General features: G+C 41.7%; 3 protein-coding genes across 3 annotated transcripts in view; 2 read left to right on the top strand and 1 right to left on the bottom strand.

The window, feature by feature from the left end:
- pde8a (phosphodiesterase 8A) overlaps positions 1-5,259 on the top strand; it is a 39,821-nt gene extending 34,562 nt beyond the window's left edge. The window contains exons 18-22 of the mRNA XM_071901473.2: positions 1,612-1,829; positions 2,798-2,930; positions 4,081-4,245; positions 4,389-4,518; positions 4,624-5,259. Of these exons, the coding sequence (XP_071757574.2) occupies positions 1,612-1,829; positions 2,798-2,930; positions 4,081-4,245; positions 4,389-4,518; positions 4,624-4,730 (753 nt within the window). The 3' untranslated portion in view covers positions 4,731-5,259. The remainder of the gene's footprint in view (positions 1-1,611; positions 1,830-2,797; positions 2,931-4,080; positions 4,246-4,388; positions 4,519-4,623) is intronic.
- Positions 5,260-7,542: 2,283 nt separating this feature from the next.
- On the top strand, positions 7,543-16,609 carry LOC139913455 (KH homology domain-containing protein 4-like). Its single transcript, XM_071901476.1, has 14 exons — positions 7,543-7,680; positions 8,449-8,752; positions 8,861-8,980; positions 9,223-9,299; positions 9,500-9,552; positions 10,316-10,521; positions 11,351-11,559; positions 12,825-12,885; positions 13,183-13,240; positions 13,466-13,701; positions 13,903-14,007; positions 15,019-15,101; positions 15,190-15,308; positions 15,764-16,609. The coding sequence occupies exons 1-14, from the start codon at positions 7,652-7,654 to the stop codon at positions 15,892-15,894; spliced, it is 1,791 nt and encodes a 596-aa protein (XP_071757577.1). The 5' UTR covers positions 7,543-7,651; the 3' UTR covers positions 15,895-16,609.
- A 47-nt stretch (positions 16,610-16,656) lies between these two features.
- fsd2 (fibronectin type III and SPRY domain containing 2) lies at positions 16,657-23,730 on the bottom strand. The gene is made up of 12 exons (XM_071901474.2): positions 23,449-23,730; positions 23,170-23,265; positions 22,680-22,913; positions 22,003-22,025; positions 21,592-21,713; positions 20,432-20,596; positions 20,122-20,256; positions 19,725-19,878; positions 18,757-18,890; positions 18,533-18,665; positions 17,897-18,073; positions 16,657-17,096 (listed from the first exon to the last, which is right to left on the bottom strand). The coding sequence occupies exons 1-12, from the start codon at positions 23,728-23,730 to the stop codon at positions 16,847-16,849; spliced, it is 1,905 nt and encodes a 634-aa protein (XP_071757575.1). The 3' UTR covers positions 16,657-16,846.
- Between the last annotated feature and the right edge of the window lie 458 nt (positions 23,731-24,188).

A 24,188-nucleotide genomic window follows, 5' to 3' on the forward strand; every position in this document is an offset into this window, starting at 1 on the left:
CTGGCTTCAATAAATTTCACTTGGTACAGGCCAAAATGACTTATTTCAAGAAATCATCATAAAACAATGAAGAAAATCTTGAAACAAGAAGACAATTTCACGTTTACCAAGTAAATGTCCTGAAAAAGTTACATTATCATGAAAAAAACAGTCAAATTTGTTGAAACCTAAAATAAGCTTGATAAGTCTGGGTACAAGATAAAATAAAGTTTTTGCAGTGTACCCCTTAAAATTGGTCCATAGCTGTGGTTTATAACCCATGATCATCCTTTGTGTGGGAGGCTTTTGAAACCAGCCAGTCACTCAGTTTTAGTTTGTCCATAGACAAATGAAATGAATGGACATAGTGGCAGCGAACCTCCCTCTGTCATGGCTTTCTATTGCGTTTGGACCACCAATCACATTCATTTCTAATGAGACATTACAATTTTCCTGCTTTTCTCTGTGAGTGTGTGGTGTGTCAGTATCCTGGAAAAAAGCTCACTTCCTTATATGCCAATTCTGTTTTATCCTCCCATAGAGCTGCCACTGCAGCAGCCACTCTGCCCATGAATCAGCCATAGTAATGGGCTATTGTTAATATTTGTTATGTTGCTAGACAAAAAAAGAAAACCTTACAAGTCCTGTCATTTCCTGTATATGTGTAATTCATACTAGTAGTTCATGAGTAGATGTGAAGCTACACCGCTTTATAATTCAATATGTTGCTGAAAGTCAATACGGAAAGACGACTTTTTCTCTCTAGGAACGCTTTGGAGAGTTATCCCTTTGGTTAAAACTGTTCGCTGCTGCTAGGGTTTTATATTCAGTGGTTGTATGCTAATCCCTTGCCCAAGTAAATCTGCCTTGTCTATCGCTGCACAAGTAGGCCGAAATACCTACAGTATATAGATGTTGGGATTTTCTTTTGTCACACACGGCTCTCTGCTGAGTCTGTGTGAGTCTGAGTGTCAGGTGCCCCGTCTGAGATTATGTTATCCTAGAGAGTGCTGGTGTAGCCCAAGTGTGTCAGTGGCTCAGTAACTGGTTAAGTGTGCGGCCCTGGCTAAGCTGATTACCAAATTGTCTATTTCTGATCTCAGGGAAGCGATGTTTCATTGGCTTAGCCAGTGGACTGTGGCGTTACATCACCCAAGGCTAGGGCACATAGAAAAGACCCTGGTGCTCTCTAGACAGGCCAGGAGAGGTCTGTTAGGAAGCTAAATTAAGTGATTACATTGTGCTGATAAAATTCATGCAATAATTTTGATGATCTATATTCTGTTAACTCTGTTTTATTTATTAATTAAAATAAATGTAAATGTGCCAGAGGGTAATTTTCATCTGTAGTCCTTTAACACAGGTGACTAAAAACTACACAACAAGCAATAAAAGACATCATAAACATGACACCTAAAATGACATGAAGTACAGCTGTTTATTCTGCCTGTTTATATAAAGTGTTCACTTTTATGATAGTGGAATAGTACTGAAATAGTTCTGTTGCATTGCTTAAGTCAGTATTTTAACATGATTTTCTGGTTAGACATCATTTGCTGACATTTTCCTCAAAGCGCAACACCCTCCCTCATTTTGTATTTTCATCGTTTTACATATTGTCTGCCCTGACAGCAAAGTCTGGATCCCATCGACGAGGTGGCTGCCCTGATCGCTGCCACTGTGCACGACGTGGATCATCCAGGCCGCACCAACAGCTTCCTCTGCAACGCAGGGAGCGAGCTGGCCATTCTCTACAACGACACGGCCGTGCTGGAGAGCCACCATGCCGCACTGGCCTTCCAGATCACCACCAGAGACGACAAGTGCAACATCTTCAAGAACATGGAGAGGTAGGAGATTCATCACAACACGGGGTGTTAAAGGAATAGCTCATCCCCAAAATGAAAATTCAGTCATTATCCCCAGTGTCTGTCAAAACTCCATTGAAGTTGGTAGGAACACCAAACACACAGCGAGGTCGCCGCCGTAGTTCCATCTCAGCCTTCTCCCAAACTATTGAAGTTAACAGGCCATCTTTTTACAGCTCCAGAAATAAGCATAAAATGTCCATTAAATGTCTCCAAACAGCTCATGTGGCATAATCCAAGTGCTTTGTAGCCAAATGACTGCACTGTCAAAAAGTCCAGTATATTCCTCAGTATCTCCTAATGAGGTAATGACTTCAATGGAATTTTGACTGGCATGGGCATGAGTAAATAAAGTCATTTTGGGGTGAGCTATTCCTTTAATTTAAGTGGACCTGCTGACTATTCAACTTAAGTGCACTTTGAGTGATTGCACTATGGCCCCAAATTTACTGAAAAAATTCTATACTTCACAAGTTTGAGAAGATGTCAGTCATCATTTTAATTATTGAAGTTCTTTCCGAAACATTGGTTGTGATACTGAAATCAGCTGGGTTGTCATATGGGATAGGCTAGAGCTGCACATATGCAGATAAAGATAGTTTGTGTGTGTGTGTGTGTGTGTGTGTGTGTGTGTGTGTGTGTGTGTGTGTGTGTGTTGACAGCGGCAGGGTAGTAATGTGATTTGAGTCCCAAAGCAGAATGGCTCACATGCGCTGGTCCCCTCAGAGGGGGAAGGTGAACAAAGCATCCATTCATCGCCACTGTCACTGCAGTCAGAAGGGGAAAACTGTTCACACGGGTTTCCATGCTATTTACCACACTGTCATCTCACTCTCTCTCTCTCTCTTCTTTTCCCTCTCTTTTTCTCCTCTCTCGCCCGTCCTCTCCCTCGCCCATCTGATTTCTGTCCATCTCTCTCTCTCTCTCTCTATCTCTCTCTCTCTCTCTAGGAATGAATATCGAACACTACGACAGGCCATCATTGATATGGTGCTAGCAACTGAGATGACCAAACACTTTGAACATGTCAACAAATTTGTCAACAGCATCAACAAGCCACTGGCTGCTCTGGAGGAGAATGGGGTGAGATGGATTGAACAGAAAAAAAAATATTAGCACTTTTAATGTCTGATATTAGAGGATATTTCTGAAAATCAATATATTATGTCTGCGTAATGATGGGTGGTCTCATTTTAGATTTAGATATATGTGTGTGGTGTGTCACAGACAGACACCAGATAAACTTAACCAATATATTCTCATTCTGCCAAACAAGCATCCTCCGTTTGTGGGACATTTAATGCAGACAGTGTCCCACAACTGTACCCAGTCCAACACTAAGCAAGCAACGATAGTGTATTGGTTTGAAGGAAGATGATGCTGGTTTAGGGGACGTGTGGCCTGTCGTTGCCTGGGCACAGATATCTTTGAGGGGAGAGAATTTTACAAGTCGGTACCATCTTTCTCATCTGGGTGTGGAATGCTCAGCACAGCCATTTAAAAGTTGTCTGTTCTTTTTAAGGCAGGAATGATAGGGAATAAATGATAGGAACACTGACTCATTTTTTTTGTTGTCAGAGTAAGTAAGCAAGTAAGTAAGAGAAACAACTTTTCCACTTTGACATATTGTGGATTTAAGTGTTATGTGTATAAATTGTAATGGAGGTTAAGTTCAGTAAATAAAAAGACTAGATTTGAGAAAGGGTCTTTGGCCTTTGACTCTAACTACAGTACGAATAGTGTAGCTACAGTACGAACACTGCACCACATATACTCCACCATCTGATGGCAGAGTGAATCTTAAAGCTCCAGAATAGAACAGAGGCTCCATCCATCTTGGCACAGCAGAAATAGATATACCGTATCCGTATGTCTTCTGCTTAACAAAATTGTCAGTGGAATTCAATCATGAAACATACAGTAGGCTGCAAATCTTGTGACTGCATGAACCATACTGTGCTCTATTGCATCTGTTAACTCATAATGAACTCATGCTGAACACTTGCACAGTGCACTGCCCGATCTCCCATTGTAGATATGAATGAAAACTTAAGAGATATTTATCCGCTGCCAATGCCAATGTACTTAATTTTTCCCGGCATGATATATGCACAGTCACAGTTGAGTTATTTTTAAAGTTGTTCAACTGTTCTGTGACATGCGGAGCTGTCAAATGCCGCTACTAAGTAGAACTTCGGTTTTCTTTCTGCTAATGGTCTGCCTCTGTTTTCAGGGAAACAATGATGAGGAATCTGTCAAAAGCATCCTGACGTCCCCCGAGAACCGGATCCTTGTCAAGCGGATGCTGATTAAGTGTGCAGACATCTCCAATCCGTGCCGGCCTCAGGAGCTCTGTATAGAATGGGCCGGACGCATCTCAGAGGAATACTTTGCACAGGTAATTAGAAAAAAAACCCAACATGATGCCGTGGCTGGGAATATACAGCAGATGGATCTAGCGGGCAGCAGCTGCACTGTGCTTATTGTATTTCATGTATTTAGTGTGTGTGATGATCATTTGCGCTGTCGTCTCTGGTACAGACGGACGAGGAGAAGAGACAGGGTCTACCGGTGGTTATGCCTGTGTTTGACAGAAACACGTGTAGCATCCCCAAGTCCCAGATTTCCTTCATAGACTACTTCATCACGGACATGTTCGATGCGTGGGATGGTAAGAACGGATGCCGTATCTGCAAAGTATGATGCAAACTCTGTCGTTAAAAACAAAGCATACCGCATCAAATCCCCAATCCAACGCTCTTCTGTTTGTTTCCAGCTTTTGCAGACCTGCCCAATCTTATGCAGCATTTGGACAACAACTTCAAGTACTGGAAAGGCCTGGATGAAAGGAAGCTGCACAGCCTGCGACCGCCTCCAGAGTAGGTGCGCCATGCGTGGGTTCAGCCCTCGGCCCCGGGACTCTGCGGTCCAGGGTGGCCCTCCTCTCCTCTCTCCTGCCGGGGTGTCTCTCTCCCTGCCGGCCCAGCCACCCAGGGCCTCCTCGCCTTCACTCTCCTGCTTCTGTAGCACGCCGAGCGTCCACATGTCCGTCCACGCAGAAACACAGAGGGACTTCCTGACAGACAGCTGCGCAAGCGCTGCTGGCTTTGTAACCCTGTCAGATGGGAACTGTGACAAACAGAGAGATGGATGGCTAAAATGGACACACAGCATCCTTATGAACTCCTTGTGCCTCTTAGGCGTCGGCGGTGTAGCTGGTCAAGTGACATGACTGAGAGAGGGTCCTCATGGGCCTCCTGGCAAAGCATCCGTCCCCTATTTACTACGTGGGTTCTCCCTTTCTGCCCGCGAGGCAGATGTTGCTGTCTGAGTAAAAAAACTGCTTGTTCACTGATGGAGCGATAAACACTGACCGGGTGTTGCAGCGCTCGGGTTTTCTAGAGAAACTCGAGGATCGGATGGAGGAGCGGTCTGGAGGCGAAGGCGTCCAAATCCACGTCCGGACCGTGAAAGATCACCTCGGGCCTCCATCCCTCTGCTCGCGGCAAGGCAGGACTACTCTCTTGTGCCCCTGGAGGCCGCACCATAGAACAACACTCCACTGCTTTTTTTTTTTTTTTTTTTTTTTTTTTTTTTGGCTTTTTTTGGCAATATTTTTGTCTGTCCTTCAGAAACACATCCACTAATCCAGGCAAGGAAGATGTATAGTGACACGAAGCTGTCATAAGAGACAAGTGGGTTGGGATGCTTTCTTTGGGGTCAGGGAGTGGAACTTTACTTAGGCCACTGGTGAGAGACAAAAACCTCAACATCATGATCATAGGTAACTAATTACAGATGATTTGGTATATTAATTTTTCTTAGATGTTCCATATTTTCTATATTAAAAAATACATACATGAATTAGTTGATAAATAAGAACAAAATAAATTTAAAAAGAGAGAAAAGCCAAAGCTGATTAAGACGAATACTACTATAACTCTCAAAGTCTTGTCCACGATTATTATTCATATGAAGCATTACCATTATAAACATTTTTATTTTCTTATCAAAAGTACAGTACCAGTTTGAATGAACACCTTTGTATTGCACTGTAAACAATATTAGAAATGTCTACGTCTCAGTGATTTGTCCAGGGATGGGATGTTGCATTGGAGAATAAGCTGTGTTATGGTTGATCATCAGGAGTGTGTGTGTGTGTGTGTGTGCGCGTGTGTGTGTGTGCGTCAGTGGGTGTATTCATTGTTGCAACAATCCCTTACTCTTGGTTTAATGCTGTAAACCGCTTGACATTTGACAACAGCAGAAATATGTGAAAACATTTTGGACTTGAAAGATTTTTTTCTCCCAGAAATTTTTGTATCTGGTTTATCCTACTGAAAAGACTGCCTTATTTTATACAATATTTATACAGTACATCCCACTGTGCAACTGCAACGGACATCTGGAGTTTTTATTATAACATAGTCAAAAGGTTATGTTCAAGTAAATCTCAATATTTTTATAGACAATGAATTTTACACTGGATTTGCAGCAAATGAGATCAACCATTATAGCTATCTGAATACCTGTGAATTGGATGGTCACAAAGAGGCATTTTAGGCATGTATACAGAGAACTAAATGGTTTAGAAGGATGTGGATTACAGAATTGTCTATCACTGTCTTTAACCAGTCTCCTAGAGGCCAGCTTGCTTTGATTTTGATCAAACATCATTCTATTTTGGCCACTTGTCCAACATCCTTATGCACAGACCCAGGGAACAACTTCTATCCAAGGTTGCTTTCAGATTAGGATACTAATATATGTTAAAGAATGTTGCTTATTAAGAATATTTCCTATTTAAACAGTATATAAATGCCATAACAACTAAGCAAATGATGGTTAATAAGATGTATTGACCATGGTATCTTTGTTTCTCTCTTATGACAGAATTGTACACTCAATCAGGGGATTTGTTTGTTCCTTCTGATTCACTTCTTGGTCTGAAGGCACGGAAAAAATAAAAAAAATAGAAACTATTCAATGGAAAATAAAATAATGTCAACAATAAGTTTGGAATCTCTTTCCTGCCATGATTCAAACTCTCTCCTCTATCTTTCCCTTCCTCTCTACCTATCTATTTTCATTCATCCTTGATGATTAAGCCAACAATGAAATGCCTTATTGATGCATTGGAAACAGTTTTTGTGCTGCATTGTGTCTGTCTAGTTTTCTTTATCAGCTTGGGTTCCTTGTTTACCACCCAACCAGACTACCTTGCTTTACCAGATTAAGAAAAAACTGTTTTAAGTTTGCAGGGAATTTGTTCAGGTTTGAAGTAGGGAAACTGTACCACATGTAATTCACACACAATTGCACTATAGCAGACTGAGACCCCGGCCTGGACAACCACCTATTTCTTTTTAGTCACCTTTGGGAGAGCTGTAACGTTTGGTAAAGTCTAATTTTGAGTAGATCCATGCCAGCCTATCAAGGAGGTTCTATATTAAGCCTATCCGTTGGGCCTGTGTAGGAAAGGTAACTCAGGGGACGCAGCGTAACTGTAGCAAACACGGCATTAATATGAACAAAAATCAAAGGAGACGCAGATGAGAGTTTATATTAACTACTAGACCGAGGACTAATCGTCTATCATCTCAGTCCAACATTATTCCTACGTACAGGCGTGTAGTGTCTGCCTCGTTACATAACAGGCGCTCAACTTCCGCCTAGTCAGAGTTTGCGACAAGTCGTCAGAAGAAATTGCCGGCGTTGGAGTGAAGCTAGATGGCTAACGTTGTCCAACGTAAATTATTTTAGATACAGTTTTTATTTTACTGCAGATTTAGTAGAGTGGTGCTATGTCTTCGGGAATGACTGGACAAACACCGTAAGTATCCGTTTATTTGGGTTCAGTTAGTTTTGACAAACCCTACTAACTTGGGTAACCGAGCTAACAACACATTGCATATTTTGAGCGGAACAGCGCGCTAGCTAGCTAAGTTGTATTTGAAGCTACTAGCTTTAGTTTACCACCAACTAGCATATATGGTCGTGGCAGTGGCCTGCTAATAAATCTTAGCTGCCGAGCTATCGTTTGCGCGCTTATCAACCAGGATGAATAGACTGTCGTCTGTGTACCATATCACAATACTCAAGCATGATATTCCAAAATGTCTTGTTAAATAGCTAAGATATAATTTGAATATTAAGATAATCAAGTAGCTATAGCAACTTGCTGAGCTTTTTTTTAGCGCAGCCTTAGCTCATGCCATGTATCAACTAGCTAACGTTGGCTATTGTTAGCTTAGAATAAACATACCGTAAAGCCAGTTTACTTGGCAAAAATACAAATAATTGCTGTTAAATCAATGTTTCAATAAGACAGTTTACCAACGTACAATTATTTAATTATCATATTTTCCCAGTCAGACAGTCATGATGTACGACGACACCAGACGGCTAACGTTAGCCATAAACGCTACCGGCTTGATGGCTTGGCTTAAAACTTTCCATGATATATCGTTCGTCTATGGCGAGTCATTTTTTCTTGTTGTTAACGCGTGTTTGGCAGTAGACCTGTATAACTAATGTAAGTGAATGTTAATCGTTATCATAATGCCGCATACTTAATGTTTTTATTTTATTTTCTTCTCAGGTGCTTAACCAGCCGATGGGATCAGCCCGCCCAGCCCAAACAGAGTGTAGATGTGAGGCAGCAGAGCAGTGTTGAAAATGCAGCTCATCCTGTCTCCTTATCAGGAGTAGCTGCCACTGCGGGCTCAAACAGCAGAGTTTCTAAAAGTCAGCCACTCAACTCAGCAGCTGCATCCTTTATACCTGAAGTGGAAAAGCCAGCACCTCAGGGAGGAGTTGAAATGGCTGCAGCCATGGCTGCCAAAATCAATGCCATGTTAATGGCAAAGGGAAAGCTGTTGACTCCCCCACCATTACTTGCAAAGGTGCTCAACTTTCAATAACCTTTAGTGAGTAGCTGTTAATTTTCCCATATGTATGGATTCATTAAATATGCTTACTGTGTTTCTTGTCATTTGGCATCTGTCTTTCAGACCCCTCCAAGTGTGCCCGTGCTGACGACTACAGAAGAGACGGTGGTCACAGAGGTGGACATAAATGATGTACCAATAAATTGCAGGGACCTGCTTACCAAAGGCAAAACACAGGAGGAGGTAAATGGAAAGTAGTCATGGCAGTGTTGCATTAAGAACAATAACACTGTTTGAGAAAATGGCAAAACTATTATAAAAAAAAGTACATTTTAGCCAAACCTCCCTCTTAAACGCGAAGAAGCATTGTCCTACTGTTTAGACTTTGTCCTTTTTTACTATGAAAAAATGCCAAAATAAACCTTCATTTTATCAAGTAAAATCCTTTTTTTTGTCGCCATCAACTTTTCTGTTCCTTTTTCCAGATCCGACAATTTAGTGGAGCAGTAGTCTCAACAAAAGGTCACTACATGACTGATACAGAAAAGGGAAAAAGAGCAGGGTATGTATTCAGTCATAATCTTGTTGACCAGTCATAGCATTTGTACTTCAGAAAATGAAGAGGAACTGCAGTGTTTACAAATCGTTGCAATTATAGTGATAAACAACTGTTTGTTGTCATAATGATGATGGGAAAATATTTTTGGAGGGCTTGCATAAGTTCTGTGTTGTCCATGACATATTCTGATTTGCTTTCTTTAGAGAAAGGCCTTTGTATTTGCATGTCCAGGGAAAAAACCAGGAGCAGGTCAATAGTAAGTAGTATTTAACTTCTTATCAGTCCATTGTAGAGGGTTGGGAATTGTTTGCACTTCGTAAGTTCCAGTAATGCCTTTTTGTTTAATTTAATCTTTTAAAGGTGTACAGCTGTGAATCCTCAGAGGCTTCAACATGTTTGTATAATACCTGCGACAATACATATTTTTAACTCAGGAACATGGCACATTCCAGCAGTATTTTAGAGGATTTAAAAATAATAATAATAATGAGCAAGGGTTAGGGTTAGTCAAATAATCAGGATAATCGTTTTAGCTATAATCATGTAGGCCTAGCCTTACACACATTGATTTGACTCTACTTTAATTCTTGATACTGCTTCTTACGCAAATTTTTGGATGAAATTAATGCAACATTGTTTGTTCAAAATTCACTAAATGAACAGTATAATAGCAGGAATGGAGCAATCTGATACTTTATTGTCAAATAATTTATTTTAAAGCATTAATGATACGTTTCAATCAAATACATATTTACTTTCAGAAAAAGCATAAATATAGTCAAATAAATTGAAAAACAAATTGAACATTTCTAAAAAGCCTATACTTTGTGGGAGAAAGAAATAAAAAAAATGTTGCTGGAAGATTTAAGCATTCTTGTTATCAGTTCTGTTACTTTCAGAACTGGAATTGTTTTTCCAATTCCCAACCCTACTACTGCTGAGGTTTTGAGGCCAGGGGTTGAATATGGAGACAGTATGGCTGATGTCTAAACATTGTGCACTTCTCTTCTCAACATCAGAGGCTGTGATCAGGATCAAGGAGATAATCTCTGAGGACGTGCTGAGGGCGTCGGCAGCATCAGGAGGACAGCAGATCCCCGTGATGCCCCCTCTCACTCTCTACCCTCAGCCTCCTCGGCCCGTGATTCCACCGCCAATGCCAAGAATGCCCAACACCAACTCCACTTCAACCCAGGGACACCGACCTGCAGCTCCACATTCAGGGGTAGGCAGATAGACACGACATCCGTGTTAAACATCATCCTATTACAAAAGTGGTGAAACTACTGATGTTATACAGAACGAAAATTGAATGACACTTGAATGACAAAGTTGTCACGTACAATTAATTTAAATGTTACAAGAACATTTCTGTGTTCAGACGTGGAGGACAGATTTGCCTCTAAAAATGGCATTTAATCATCAAGTTCAAGCACTGGTCTACTTCTCTCTTCCGTGTGAAGTGAGCTGGCAGCTGACTTGGCTTCCTTTTTGTGCATGCTTCAGTCATGCTAAACATGTGACGGAGACAAATAAGCTGCATCCTGTGCGCTCAGTGGTTGTGATTTGTTATAGCGGTAATTGTGAAGAGCCAAGGAATGTAAATGCAACTGCTTGTGTTAAGTACAGCAAATAGGAGCAGTTCATTTGATACTGGAGGCGTTCTCAATGAAATTAAATAAGACATCCATAACATTGCCACATTAAATGATTATTAAACATGCACAGTAAAATCGGGGTTATTGTATACAATTAATGATGCAGCCCAACTCTCTTGTACTTAAAATTGGTTGGTGTCAATAAGATAGGATTCAACTAATGGAGGTAAAGAAGGTGAGGCAAGTCAAGACCATGCAGCCTTCTCCGATACCCACCTCCAAGATCAATCAGCAGAGAGAACAACCCTTGTCTACAGAGAAAAGCCTTGGGTTACAGTGTCTGCTTACAAACCTGTTCTCCTTCTAGACACAAAGTTGTTTTAGATGTCTTTTGTCAATGAATGGCAACTTAAACTCACAAGTCATATTAATAACTCGCATTTTTCATGTCCTCAGAGTTTTGTGCACACAAAGATTTTTGTGGGTCTGGACCAGGCGCTGCCCTCATTCAATGTGAATGAAAAGGTGGAGGGTCCAGGGGGTTCGTACCTGGGTCACATCCAGACGGAGACGGGGGCGCGGGTCTTCCTCAGGGGAAAGAGTTCTGGCTACATTGAACAAGCATCAAAAAGAGAGTCCTTCGAGCCTCTTTATGTCTACATCAGGTAATGTTCAATCCTAAATGCTAAATACAAGATCATGTACCATATCAGGGCTCTAAATGGACTTTTTTACTTGGTAGCATTGGTGCTCCTAACCTCCAAAACATAGGAGCACCAACAAAAATGTAGGCGCACCCCAAAAAATGTAAGGAACACCAGTTTATTTTTTATATATAAATATACACGCAGTGTCAGTAAGATGGTATTCCACTAATGGAGGTAAAGAAGGTGAGGCAAGTCAAGACCATGCGGCCTTCTCCGATACCCACCTCCAAGATTAATCAGCAGAGAGAACAATCCTTGTCTACAGAGAACAGCCTTGGGTTACTGCGTCTGCTTACAAACCTGTTCTCCTTCTAGACACAAAGTGTGTGTGTATGTATATATATATATATATATACACACATTTATTTTTATATATATATATATATTTTATTATTTTTTTATTGGAAAAATAGCCAATGCTTTACAATCATTACAGTTTCATGCTATGTGTATATACTCTCTATCTAGATATGGAACATAGAAACACATACCAACACTAATTATTTACATAGATTGGCAAACATTAGCATCATAATGATAATAATACACAGCACATTTAGCATCAGTAGTTGACATGGCTTCCATACTCTCTAAAAGTCACATCTCCGCTTAGTCATAGAAAATCCCCGCTTTCGAGTCAAAACAAACTGGCCAGTGCAGTAATGCTGTCCTTGAGTGGTATTGCACTCATGTTCACTGTATATCTGAGTGTTGGGCAATTATACACAAAAAAGTGGCACGTTAATTTCTAGCACACACTATTAACACATACATGAGGTTTGGAGCACTTTTCACTTTTGCTTTCATAAGGGTCTGGCTAGATAGGAGTCAGTTATAATCTGGACAGCCAGCACTTGTGGAAAATAGTGTTTCTTGTGAGAGGAAGCCTGAGGAAGGGGATTTAATTTTAGCCAATAAAAAAAGAACAGCCTTAAGGTAAATACAATCACGTTGTTTTTTGGCCAGAACCAAAAGGGAGAGGAGTTGACATGCTCAGTCTAAAAAAGTTATTCAGACAAAGGCGCACCAAGACAATTATTTGTAGGCACACAAGCGCTCCCAAATTTAATTTCCAGGTTGCACAATTTCAATTTTAGTGGCCGCACTTTAGAGCTCTACATATACTTCACAATTAGGCTAAAACCATTTTCTTTCTTGTTAACTGCTACTCTTTTCCTGAGTCTGGTTCATCCTAGTTAACAGTGGTCCCTTGTGTGTTATAGCCATCCAAATGCAGCTGGATTGGAGTCAGCAAAGAAACTCACTGAGAGTCTGCTGGAAACTGTAAGTTTCTAATTTTCTCACAACAAATAAAGCGGTGGAGTGTGTCGGAACTGTATGAGAGTCTGATGGGAGGTACAAGAAGGTGAAACTATTAAAGCATATAGTTTTCACTGATACCCACCTCCTAAAGTAAAAGTGGTAGCGTGAACCACCTGATCTCCAGAGATAGGTTTTGAGTGCTCTGCACCTACCCACAATGCTTACTGCAACTCTGCTGTTAAACTAATATAAATCAACCCTGCCTTGGAATGTTCTCTTCTTTAGCGTCTCACATTTTGTTTCTCCCCGGTTTTCCAGGTGAGAGCTGAACACGGCCGCATGGTGTCGATCTACACAGCCACCGGCTCCACCCAACGTGAGTTTTCCTTTACACCTTGTAACTAAACAGGCAAATTCCAACAGGGTGACCTAATATCAGATACTAGCTGATTTAATGTATTCTTCTTGTGGTAATTAACCCTCTCCTGACGTCTTTAGTGGCCCAACAATAGGTTGGAATAGGTCAGAGTTTTCAAAAACCCTGTGTTATTGATCCATGTGATACGTGCTATTAACTCCATGTTCTATACTTTCATTTCAGCATACGCAGCACATGGATTTCCACCTAATAGCAATTACTCTAGCCAGGGGTCCTGGTATAACTACCCAGCAAATGGGTATGCTGGCGGCTATTCAGCGTACCCAGGAGCCGGTGGTTATTGGAGTAATGCAAATGGTCCCCCAAGTCATTCTAACCTGTCGACAACCCCTCCATCTTCTCAGGCAATGGTTCAGTATCCTGTGTGTCCTAGGAAACCACATCCCTATCTCGTCCAGGTATGTGTATTGTGCGCACACACTCGCATATGACATCACATGCTTCATAAAAGTTAATGTCAACAAGGTCTTGAGCTCATTGTGGACGCAATAATACATAGTATAACACTGTCAGGCCACAGGAGATCTGTCAAGGCCGTTTTATCTGTTAACAATCCTGCCGTAGCGTCAGTGTGTGTGTGTGTTTCTGTTCTGCCCAAGGATCCTGGGAGCAGTGACACAGTGGAGCCTGAAGGATCCTCAACCAGCCCCCCTGAGTCAGGAAGTCCCAAGCGTCATTTCCAGGAGGGGGCTGAGGAAAAACAGGTGAGCTGAGAGTTGCATTTAAGTATTGTACACACTATTAAAGGATAATTCTGGCCATTTTTAACCTGGACCCTATTTTTGCCCCATACTGATAGATTCTGCCTGCACACACAACTCCAATACAGTGCTTTCGGGTCAATGGACAGCTCCCAAAGCATGTCTTTTTCAACACATTGCTTGCTTGCTCTATAATGAGAAGTGTTTGTAAATAGATGTAAATGAAAATTATCTAAAGCCATGTTTTGCTCGTACAGTTTAAATGCTGCCTTGACCATTGCTTTAGCACTTCCTTGTTTACCCTTTGCCAGCTGGCTGTGGGCTGCCTGTCTGCATACGCCACAGTTTTGGCTCCAACTCGTAACACTCCGTCTACACTCACTAGCTCACCACTCAGCAGGGTAGCATGACATTTCTTGTGTGCCTCCGCTTTGTAAAGTAGTGCAAAATAAATGGTGATAGTTGTCAGGTCATGGATAAACTGTAATGAGACATGTCTATATTTAATTTTCAGAGTGAGTGTCAGTATGTTGAAAAGGACATGCTTTGGGTGCTTCTGGTGTTTATTTTTATTGATGTATGTATGTACTTATTTTTTGGGTGTCCACTGGCCCAATAGGACTGTATTGGAGAGCTGCAAGGTGTATGTAGCTCTATAGTGTAGCACTTGAAGAGGTTTTGTTGGGGCGTCCTGGTGACTCGGTGGTCTAAGGCGCGCGCCATGTAAGCACAATGTCCTGGGTTTCAATCCAGTCCAGGACCTTTGTCATCCCTCCCTCTCTCTCACAGTCTGTCCTGTCTGTCTTGACTTTGAACTGTCTAATAAAGGGGAAAATGCCCCAAAATATAATCTTTAAAAATAAAAGAGGTTTTGGTCAGAATCAGTATGTTGGAAAATGGGGTTCAGGTCAAATGGCTGGAATTATCTAACTTTCCTAATTTATGCATCAAACTTTTCTCTGTATAGGTTGATAAGTTTTGAACAGTCCTAAAAGTCTGTGCTTTTCTATTTAGCCTACCAGCAGCTCCTCAGAAGACCCTGCTAATCAAGAGTCTTCACTTCCTGCCTCCAGTGTTGCAGAGAAAGGAGCAGAAAGGTTTGTGGATAGATCTCATTTCCCTTGGGTGTTAGACTTCATGAATCTTATGTGATGCAGATGTTACTTAACGCTCCTCTCTTTTTAGGATACTGATGCCTCCACCACCACGTCCTGTCGTGGCCCCCGCCCCTGCTGCACGCAAAAGGCCGAGGGAGACGACGACAGAGCATCCAGCCAGTCTGCCCAGCAACTCCGCACCGATGGGTATGCATCTCTCACTCTCCTACCATTCTCAGACCCGAGTAGTCAGACATTTTATCAGTGGAGTTGTCGGTAGTATGAAATGGCTTCTCCCCCCGTGGAGGAATGGGAGAGCAGTGGAGACCTGTGTGAATCCCTCGGCTGGTAGAACCCACTAACACGCTCTTCTTGTATATGTTCTTTGTCTTTCCCTTGTTTTCTCTCTCAACATGTGTCCCCGGACCTGCCTGTTATGGATGTGTGCTCTGCTGCGGTTTCATTTGATATCCCCCCTCTGGCTGTGGATCAAACGAACTCAAAACCACCGCTAACATGGGGCTCCTCAATGGGTTTCTTCTTTGTTTTTGCTCTTTCTCGCTTTGTCTCCCCCACTCTCTCTCTTTGTCTCCCGCCTCTCTCTTATGTCTCCCCCCTTTCTCTCTTCTTTCCTGTCTCTCCATTTTTTTGTGCCCTCACAGGTGTTCAAGAGGAGGTGTGTGAGAAGAAGTCTAAAGTGGTTGAGGATGCGTCAGGGCTAGTGCCCTACGGAGGAGATTCCTCCGACGAAGAGGAGGAGAGGACACGCAGCAGTAAGACAGCTAACTCATAACCCCTACCACACCCCCTCCCCACTGTCCAGGATACCCACAGCCCAAAGCCTAGCTCTTCTACGTACATCAACACAACTCTCGAAAAACCCCTTAAAGGAAAAAGTCCACGCCCCTCACTCAAAACACAACATGTCTTGTGGCTGCATTGCATTCTGGTCTATTGAAGCTGCTGTCAGTGAAGAAGTTGGAAATCTCTTCCTCTTCTACGATGGATTTCTCCCTGTGTGATTGTTGAACATCGGTGCAAAATGGTGAATCTAGAAAGAAGCCCTTGCTCTTTGATTCTGAGGGACTGACACCAAAACCTGACGTTTACCACTGATGTCTCGGATCGCAGAAAAATGTTCTGCTATCAAAGAAAAGAGAATAAAATAAACCACCAAACCACAAAATAGGCCCAGAAATGCAAGGCACATCGCCAATGGCTGTTACTTAAACAGTTTTAGTGTTTTAGGGTGGATTTTTCCTTTAAGACACGAATGCAATTGTATAGTAATTATAAATGACACCTTTTTATTAAGACCATTTTATTTCAATTCTCAAAGCATATTTTGTCCATAAATGAGCCAAATCTTTTTGGGATTTTCATCACTTGCTCTGCACCAGTTGCTGATGATATAAATATATACATATTGTAAAATTCAGTGGAACTTTTTCTTATCTTGGAAAATGGTGTATGCCTGTTCCCATGGAATACTGTAATAAAAAAAATGGAAAAACCCTTGTCTTTGGGTCTCACACATTTAATACAGCTGCAAGATTTCCTTTTTTGTTATAAAGGCAGAGATGCATATTATGTAGGGATAAATCCTTTCCATGCTCCTGTTGGTGTCCAGTCATTTAGAAAACACTTCCGAAGGTATTCAAACAGACATCCTATATTCTGCTTACTACAAGCCATGGATTTTATTTCATGTAGAAGACTCAAAATTGCAGACATGGTAATTGATGTCAGATAAATGTGTACTCGGGAGCCTCTATGCCGTTGTGCACAGTGAGAGCTCCGGGGTTGTCCAGGGCAAAGCAGGGGTGGACGTAATTTTGGAAGTGACAGTGGAAGGTGTGGAGGTGTTGTTCTAGGTCGACGTTAAAGAAGGACAGAGCCCCCTTCTCATAGTCGAGTGCCACTCCTATGCGCACCGGGTTCACCGTGATCCTCAGGTCGGGGCTCCAGCCGTTGTGCAGAAACTCATACTTGTGTCTAAGGAAAGAAAAGGGCAACGTCATGACGGCTTACCTGGGAAGTTATAAATGTTCTGCCGCTTAGGAGTGAGGTGACATCTCATGTGAATCCTGATAAAAGAAATTTGCTGTAATTTAAATCATGACTCTTCATGCTGTCAGAATAATGTTCCAACTCGCTAAGCCATTAGTGATGTCGATGCTGAATTGTCAGCCAACAACGGGAAGTCCTGTGGCTGCGGATTAAGGAATGAGAAGTGTGTATTGTGAAGTTGTGCGTAGGCAGCGCCACACATAGCAGGATGACATTAAGACACCCGCAATGTAAAGCGCATTGGTGGCTTGTGTGATATGCCTTGGTGAATGATCCGCTAAATTGGCGATTCAACTGTCCTGCTGCTTTGTTCCAAGAAGAGTTGCTATAGCAACTGCTATAAAGTAATATTTATTCTACTCTGGGCCTTTTGCATGAATAAAGTCTACCTTCAATAGGCTTAGTTTTGCACAAAGCAGAGGCACAACATTTTTTGCTTAGGAAAGGAATTTGTTTAGTGACTAAAAATACTGTCTTGGCCCACTTTCCATGAAGTGTGTGGTAGTTCCTCTGAGAGGATCAGCACACTAATTCTGGTATCACATGAGCTGAAAAACTTCTACTTGGTCTGTCCAGTCCTGTGAAACTAATAGCCAGTCTCTCCTGTCCAGCTAGTATGTAATGAATGGGAATAACTAATATATCCTTTGTGCAAACCATAGAGCAGCAGACCAAGGCTACAGATTATTAATAAAGTTGTATTTTTGATAAAGATGTACTGATACCTGGATGGAGTGAGGATGTGTCTCATACACCATGAAGTGTTGTTGGCCCCCAGGTACGAGTTTCTCTGGGTGTCCTCATATGCAACTCCAATCCTGAACTCCGTCCCATCATCCACCTCTACCTCCCAGTAATGTCTGCCGCGCACTGGAATCAGATCCCCCAGAACAGCTACACATCTACACACACACACACACACAGGTTAATTTCACATATCTACACTAAATGCATGAAGGGATATCTTGAGTATATACATTCAACAGTCATCAGGACACTTCCAGTTACTATGTGCATATTGGTTGTAGGGCTAATAACTACTAAGAATTATTTTCATTATCGATTAATCTAGCAATTATTTTCTCAATTAATCATTTAGTCTATAAAATGTCAAAAATAATGAAGTTACTTTTATGGGTAGCAGCCAAATAAAAACAAGTATTCATTATATAATGATATGAAAAAAGCGAGCAGATCTTAGCATTTGTGAAGCTGTAACCAGCAAATCTTTGGTATTTTGACTTGATGAATGACTAAAACAATTAATCGATTATCAGAATTATAATCGATTAATTTTCTGTCAATAGACTAATCATTTCAGTTCTGATTGGTTGTCACATTAGTAGCCATGCAATATTAACCTGGCAAAGGTGTTATCGTCAAACGCCATAGCGCTTAGTGGCAGCTCCTCATCTCCGTAAAACATGGTGAAGCCATCTTCAGACATGGACAGGCAGGGATGGGCAGTATCCTCTAGAAGATGGAAGAATGTACCTGCACAGATGCACATAAACGTACACAGTGTTATTCATCACATGAATATGCTGCAAGCACAACGAGCAGGCTGATGCACGCTGCTCCTCACCTGTTGTGGAGACAGTAAACGCCTCACTTCTGTCACTGGGCCCTCCGATGTTGACTGCTCTGACAGAGATGAGGTAGCGCCTTCCTGTCTGCAGCTGGATCAGACATTGACAGGTGGGCACAGCTACTATGGACCTGGGGGATTAACCAGTGGGACAGAAGATAGATATCGCTTCCTTTTCAATGTATTATCTGCCTAAGAATGGCAACGTTTGGGTTAACGTCATTATTTTCCACACTGGTACCACAGAGAAAAGTCTCCAAACATCTTTTCTCGCAAGTTCTGAAATACTAGGTTCATATTGCACTTTGTGGGATGGGCAAGCAGTGAATGATGTAAACAAAGAAGGCATCCAACTGTATGCACCCATCTCATTCACACGGTTTAGAAGGTTTGATTTCTGTTGTAATTATATGGAAATAAATAGAGCATTGTAATAAATGGTTTGACTTTCTTTCAATTCACTCTCTGAAGTGACCAGATGAAAAATGAAAATGACCCCAAACGCTGGGACAATATTCTAGCTGAGGCTAACAGTGCTGCAGGAGGCGAAGCTAAGAATAGATTTTCTAGGACAGACTGTGTCTTGAATCAGCAGCTCTACAACCATGGGACCTCAAAAATCCCAGGCAAGCACTAACAGAGGCATGTTTATGGATGTATTGAAGCAAAAGCCTTATGAAAGGGCAGCACAGTAAAGACAAATATCATGTGGTACTGCATCTAGTATGAAGCTCTGCAGATCCAACAGACCATTTCTGACCCGGGCTTCTATTTATACAGTGCCTTTTTTAAATTTAGCTTTTTGCAGAATTTAAAAACATCTATCATGCAAATGTTAAAAAAGTCAAGGAGTGCACAATAAAGTCCTGAGCTTGTTCCCATGCAGAATCAGTCACGTTCATTCTGAGCCAGGATAATCAATGCGATACAGGTGTGTGTTTGTATTAGGGCAAGACAATTCTTACTCAGTAATGCCACTCTGTCTGCCATCTGTACCCATCTCACTGAGCTCCACAGTGTAGGAGTCAACAGGGTTGGGGTTTCCTGACTCCCAGCGAATCAGAGCAGCCTCTGGACAACTGGTACACTCCCTCTGCTTGATCACTGGAGGCGAGGGCACTGGAGAGAGAGAGAGAGAGAGAGAGAGAGAGAGAGAGAGGAATCCACAATTTGGGCCTCATTCTCATAACATCAGTCTTGTGAGTCTGGAATGACTACAAAGTTGAGAGTAATAAATCTGAAACTCTGCAAAGCAATTTTGGTGGATAACCAGAAGTCTAGCCAGGGCATTAGAACAATTATTTTCGACTGTCGGGACTTTAATGACTGCTTGCGTCATGGCAGGACCGGGGCATTTATTACCTGTCATGTATAGGGCTTTCTCGCTGGCTGGGCTGATGCCTGTGGTGTTGGTAGCCGTCACCCACAGCTCATACTGAGCGTTAGGCAACAAATCTGTCACAGTGCAGTGGGTCTCCTTCACTTTTACCTTGGTTACTGAAAAGGGGACAGCAACCACAGATTTAATATACGATTTGTTTGTTGATCAGACTTCCGGTACAAGGATCCCTCAGCGTGAGAAACCTATATCAACAGATACGATTTCAACAGTAAACAATGTGATAATTCAGTTCAGTAGGCAATGTGAAACTGCAATATTTCTGTCCTGTACCGTCTGGTCCACAGGTGCTGTCTGCTGGTGTGTCCTCCAGCACCGGTCTGTAGTACAGCTCATAATACTCCACTGTATCATCTGAGAACAGGCTCCAGCACACACGCAGGGACGTCTGTGTGGCAGAGTTGGCCATCTGGGGGTTGATTACTGGGGCGGATGGGGCTGGAATCACATTGGAAAAACATTATAATCCCAATCCTGTTACAACAATATAACATCAGTTGCATTGCAATGATAGTACAGTAGCAATTTTACAAAAAAAACAATACGTTTTGACCAGGATTGGGGCCATTCATGAATTGAATTGAGAATGCATGGGTAATTCCAATTCAATTCCTGGAGTTCCTGGAAACAGAATTGAATTTCATGAAATTCCATTTCTATGACAAGTTGTCTTGACTTGCTGAACATAAATCAAACATTATGAATCAAATAAAAGACAGTTAAACAAATCAAATATGTTCAATCATAATGTATGTATTACGATTACATGTTATGCATCAAATACCACCTGAAAGGCACCTTTAACACTTTATGATATTCAGTATTGATAATATATAACACTACATTTATTATTTTGCCCAAATCGCTTGAGACTTTAAGCTCAACAACTGGGAAACACACACACACACACACACACACACACACACACACACACACACACACACACACATATACAGGACAGTTGACCAAAGTGATTCAAATATGAAAGTGAATCATGGATAGGCATCATAGCAAGATTCTCTCATTCAGAAAATGGGTGGTAACAGTGCTGTATGCATGTTTTCCCATTAAGAGCATCACTGGATTATTGACAAATTAGAGATCATCCTATAATTAAATACACAAAGGCAGTAAATTGCTAGTTATTGGTCTCTAGGCAACCATTATGCCACATTCTTCTCCAAATTGTAATTACGCACATATGGAGTCTGGAGTGTCCAACTGCACAATGCCTTCAAGGAAATTAATAATCTATTCTCATCATGCTTGAGAGAGAAAGAGCATTTGGCTGATTCATTCATTCAAGAGTCAAATTGTCTCAGACAGCTGTGTGGGACAAGAAATTGCCCGTTATCTACAGTATGTACAGACAGACAGTAACTGTAACTACACAGTCTATTGATTGGTATGTAACATATGGGTGAACATCAGACCTGGAACAACGTTGATGGAGTCCATCATGGTTTTGACATCTGATAGGTCAGCAAGGGGCGTGCTAAACTCAAGAGGTGTAGACAGTCTGAGGTCAGTCTCCTCTTTGGCAAACTCCTCGATTCTGGTGAAAAAAACACACATTGAATGCTAAAGTTTTAACATAAAGGTAAGGCAGCTTGTGTCATGCCATTCACTGTCACTGGCATCAGATGGATTAGTCAAAGATAATCCATTAGCACAATGTCATTCTGAAACTACGTGCAAAAAGTATCTTGAAACACAGCATCACTCTTGAATAAGTGAGCATCACTTCATAAGCAATTAGTCTTTTGAAATATCACTAGAGTCGCTGTCACTGCAGTGTCATGCCACATCAGACATTCTCTCTGAACAGCATCACACAGAATTACCTCTTAATGGTGGGCATGACTGCCTGTCAATAAAGTTCAGAACAGAGCAATTCAACAACACAGTAAATACATATATAAATACTATTCAGTATATCCAAGTCAGAACAAATCAAGAGTCCAGTATCAATTCAATCTTAAAGAAAACAAAATATCTGTTTTTCAATGCAATATGGTTTTAATAGGATAAAAACTTGGTAAAGCAGCATGAGTTTGATTTCTATGATCAGTTTCAACTTCAATAAATTCAATCATTCCATACTAATTCAGAAAACAGAATTTAAATTTAGTTGTCTGGTGGAACAAATCTCATCACTTTCAGTCTGAGTCATTTACACAAACACAAGAACAAATCAAGTCATGTCTCAAGTATTCTCTTCATGCAACAAGTCAAGTCTTAAGCAATTAAAAGTCTAGGTCAAGTCCAAGGTGAATCCAAGTCATGTGACTCAAGTCCCCAACTCTGAATATTTCATATTGATAATCGAATCAGTGCTTTATTCTACATTACTATCATGACAACAAAAAACATCTGCTGGCTGACTCTTCTACTTTGTTTACATGATGATCATGAATCATGAATCCAACTGTACGTTGGATTCTGCACGTTCTTATGACTGGACTTGGTGAAGGGAACTGTTGCAGAGCTGGAACAAACACAAGTCAAAAAGCCGACAGACCTTTAGGAACAGCCTCTTGTCCTGGCTGCGGTAGATCTCCTGGGCCGCCTCGATGAGCTCCTTGGAGGCGTCCAGCGTCTGGCCGCAGCCCAGCAGCTGATTGTACAGAGCCTCCAGCTTGCCCTTCTTCTCCTCCTCCAGCCCGGCTGCCCGCTCGTCGTACCGCTGAGACAACGTCTGCAGCACGTCGTTATAGTGCTGCTCCAAGTGCTGCTCCTGACGGCCAAAATTCTCCTGCACAGACATTTACATGTTCACAAAGCTGTAGTAAGAGATTGATTTATATTAACAGATTTGTTTCGCGTTTAATTGATTATTCAGACGCAAGGAAATGAAGAGAAGAAGACAGATCAAGGGAGGCAAAGCATGAAATTAGGATGTGGCGGTTGTTGAGCTCAGGCCCTCAGGAGGGAGGGACACACATGGACTTTCCAGCAGCCAAACCGTCTCTGGTACAAACTGAAAGATCGTTATTGAGGATGATATTTACCTCCACAGTGAGGAAGATTTCTTCCAGATGACCTGCAAAGTTCTCCATCTGAGCAACCTTCTCTTGCAGCTTATTCCTGGTCTTGAAAATCTCACTCTGAAAGCAGTTGAGAGCCACACACACACACAAAAACAATGAAGATCCATTCAGTTTGTACTCGATTTCAGCCGTACCCCTTTAATTCAAACCAGTTTCACAGAACAGGCCACTGCAAAACATGTTCAGAGGTAACTGGAAACTATTTTTTTCAATAAAAGGTCAGTCTCTCAGTCTCCCCACCTCAGTTTCTTGCTCCTCAAACACATCATCATGCCCATCTTCAGCTCCAGTAGGGGACGGGGCTTCATCTTCACAAGGCTCAAAGTGAAGGGACTCATTGGTGTCGACAGAGAAGCGCTGGAAGGTGGAAATGTCTCGGGTTGCCCTCCCTCCTCTGTCTGACACCGAGGCGAAGGGCTCCATGCTGGTGAACCCTCTGTTGAGCTCCTGGTGCTCGTCACCACTGAGGGCTTCCTCTGTAATCACATCCAGTCTGCCTCCTCTGATGTCATACAGGTCCATAACAGGAAGGGGAAGGAGACACCTTAAGAGGGACTGTGGAGGACAAAGTCAGGACACAAGGTTACATACATACATCTAATCTAATACAATACAATCTAATACAATACAATCTGATCTAATATCAGACCAATTCAGCCCTTTCTGATTCTATCTCACATTCATAGATCAAGAAGAATGATTTTAGATGATAATATTGTGTTGGCTCATGTTGAGAAAATCTTGCACCATACAAGCTGCACAGAATGAAGTCAACAGTAGCAACAGCACACAAGATCTGAAAACTACTTTGTCCATAACTTGCCTGTGCAATACAATTAGGCTGTTGTGTTTTCTTGATCCAATTAAATTCCTTATAGTGAACAAGAGACTGGTGGCAAATTTACCTGGGTGATGAATCACTTAAAAAAAACTGTTCAAAATAACATTTAAAGGGCGGCAGTGGTTTTCGACAGCACAAC

The sequence above is a fragment of the Centroberyx gerrardi genome, chromosome 1 (assembly GCF_048128805.1).
Source record: "Centroberyx gerrardi isolate f3 chromosome 1, fCenGer3.hap1.cur.20231027, whole genome shotgun sequence".
NCBI lineage: Eukaryota > Metazoa > Chordata > Actinopteri > Beryciformes > Berycidae > Centroberyx > Centroberyx gerrardi.

What these genes read in the sequence shown, in the direction of transcription:
- LOC139913455 (XM_071901476.1), top strand. Translation starts at nt 7,652, where the DNA reads ATGTCTTCGGGAATGACTGGACAAACACC. An exon ending in AAACCAGGAGCAGGTCAATA is followed by an intron (nt 9,553 to 10,315) that starts GTAAGTAGTATT and finishes TCTCAACATCAG; the next exon opens with AGGCTGTGATCAGGATCAAG. An exon ending in CTGAGAGTCTGCTGGAAACT is followed by an intron (nt 12,886 to 13,182) that starts GTAAGTTTCTAA and finishes CCGGTTTTCCAG; the next exon opens with GTGAGAGCTGAACACGGCCG.
- fsd2 (XM_071901474.2), bottom strand. Translation starts at nt 23,730, where the DNA reads ATGGACCTGTATGACATCAGAGGAGGCAGACTGGATGTGATTACAGAG. An exon ending in TTGAGGAGCAAGAAACTGAG is followed by an intron (nt 23,266 to 23,448) that starts GTGGGGAGACTG and finishes AACTGCTTTCAG; the next exon opens with AGTGAGATTTTCAAGACCAG. An exon ending in GAAAGCCCTATACATGACAG is followed by an intron (nt 19,879 to 20,121) that starts GTAATAAATGCC and finishes CTCTCTCTCCAG; the next exon opens with TGCCCTCGCCTCCAGTGATC.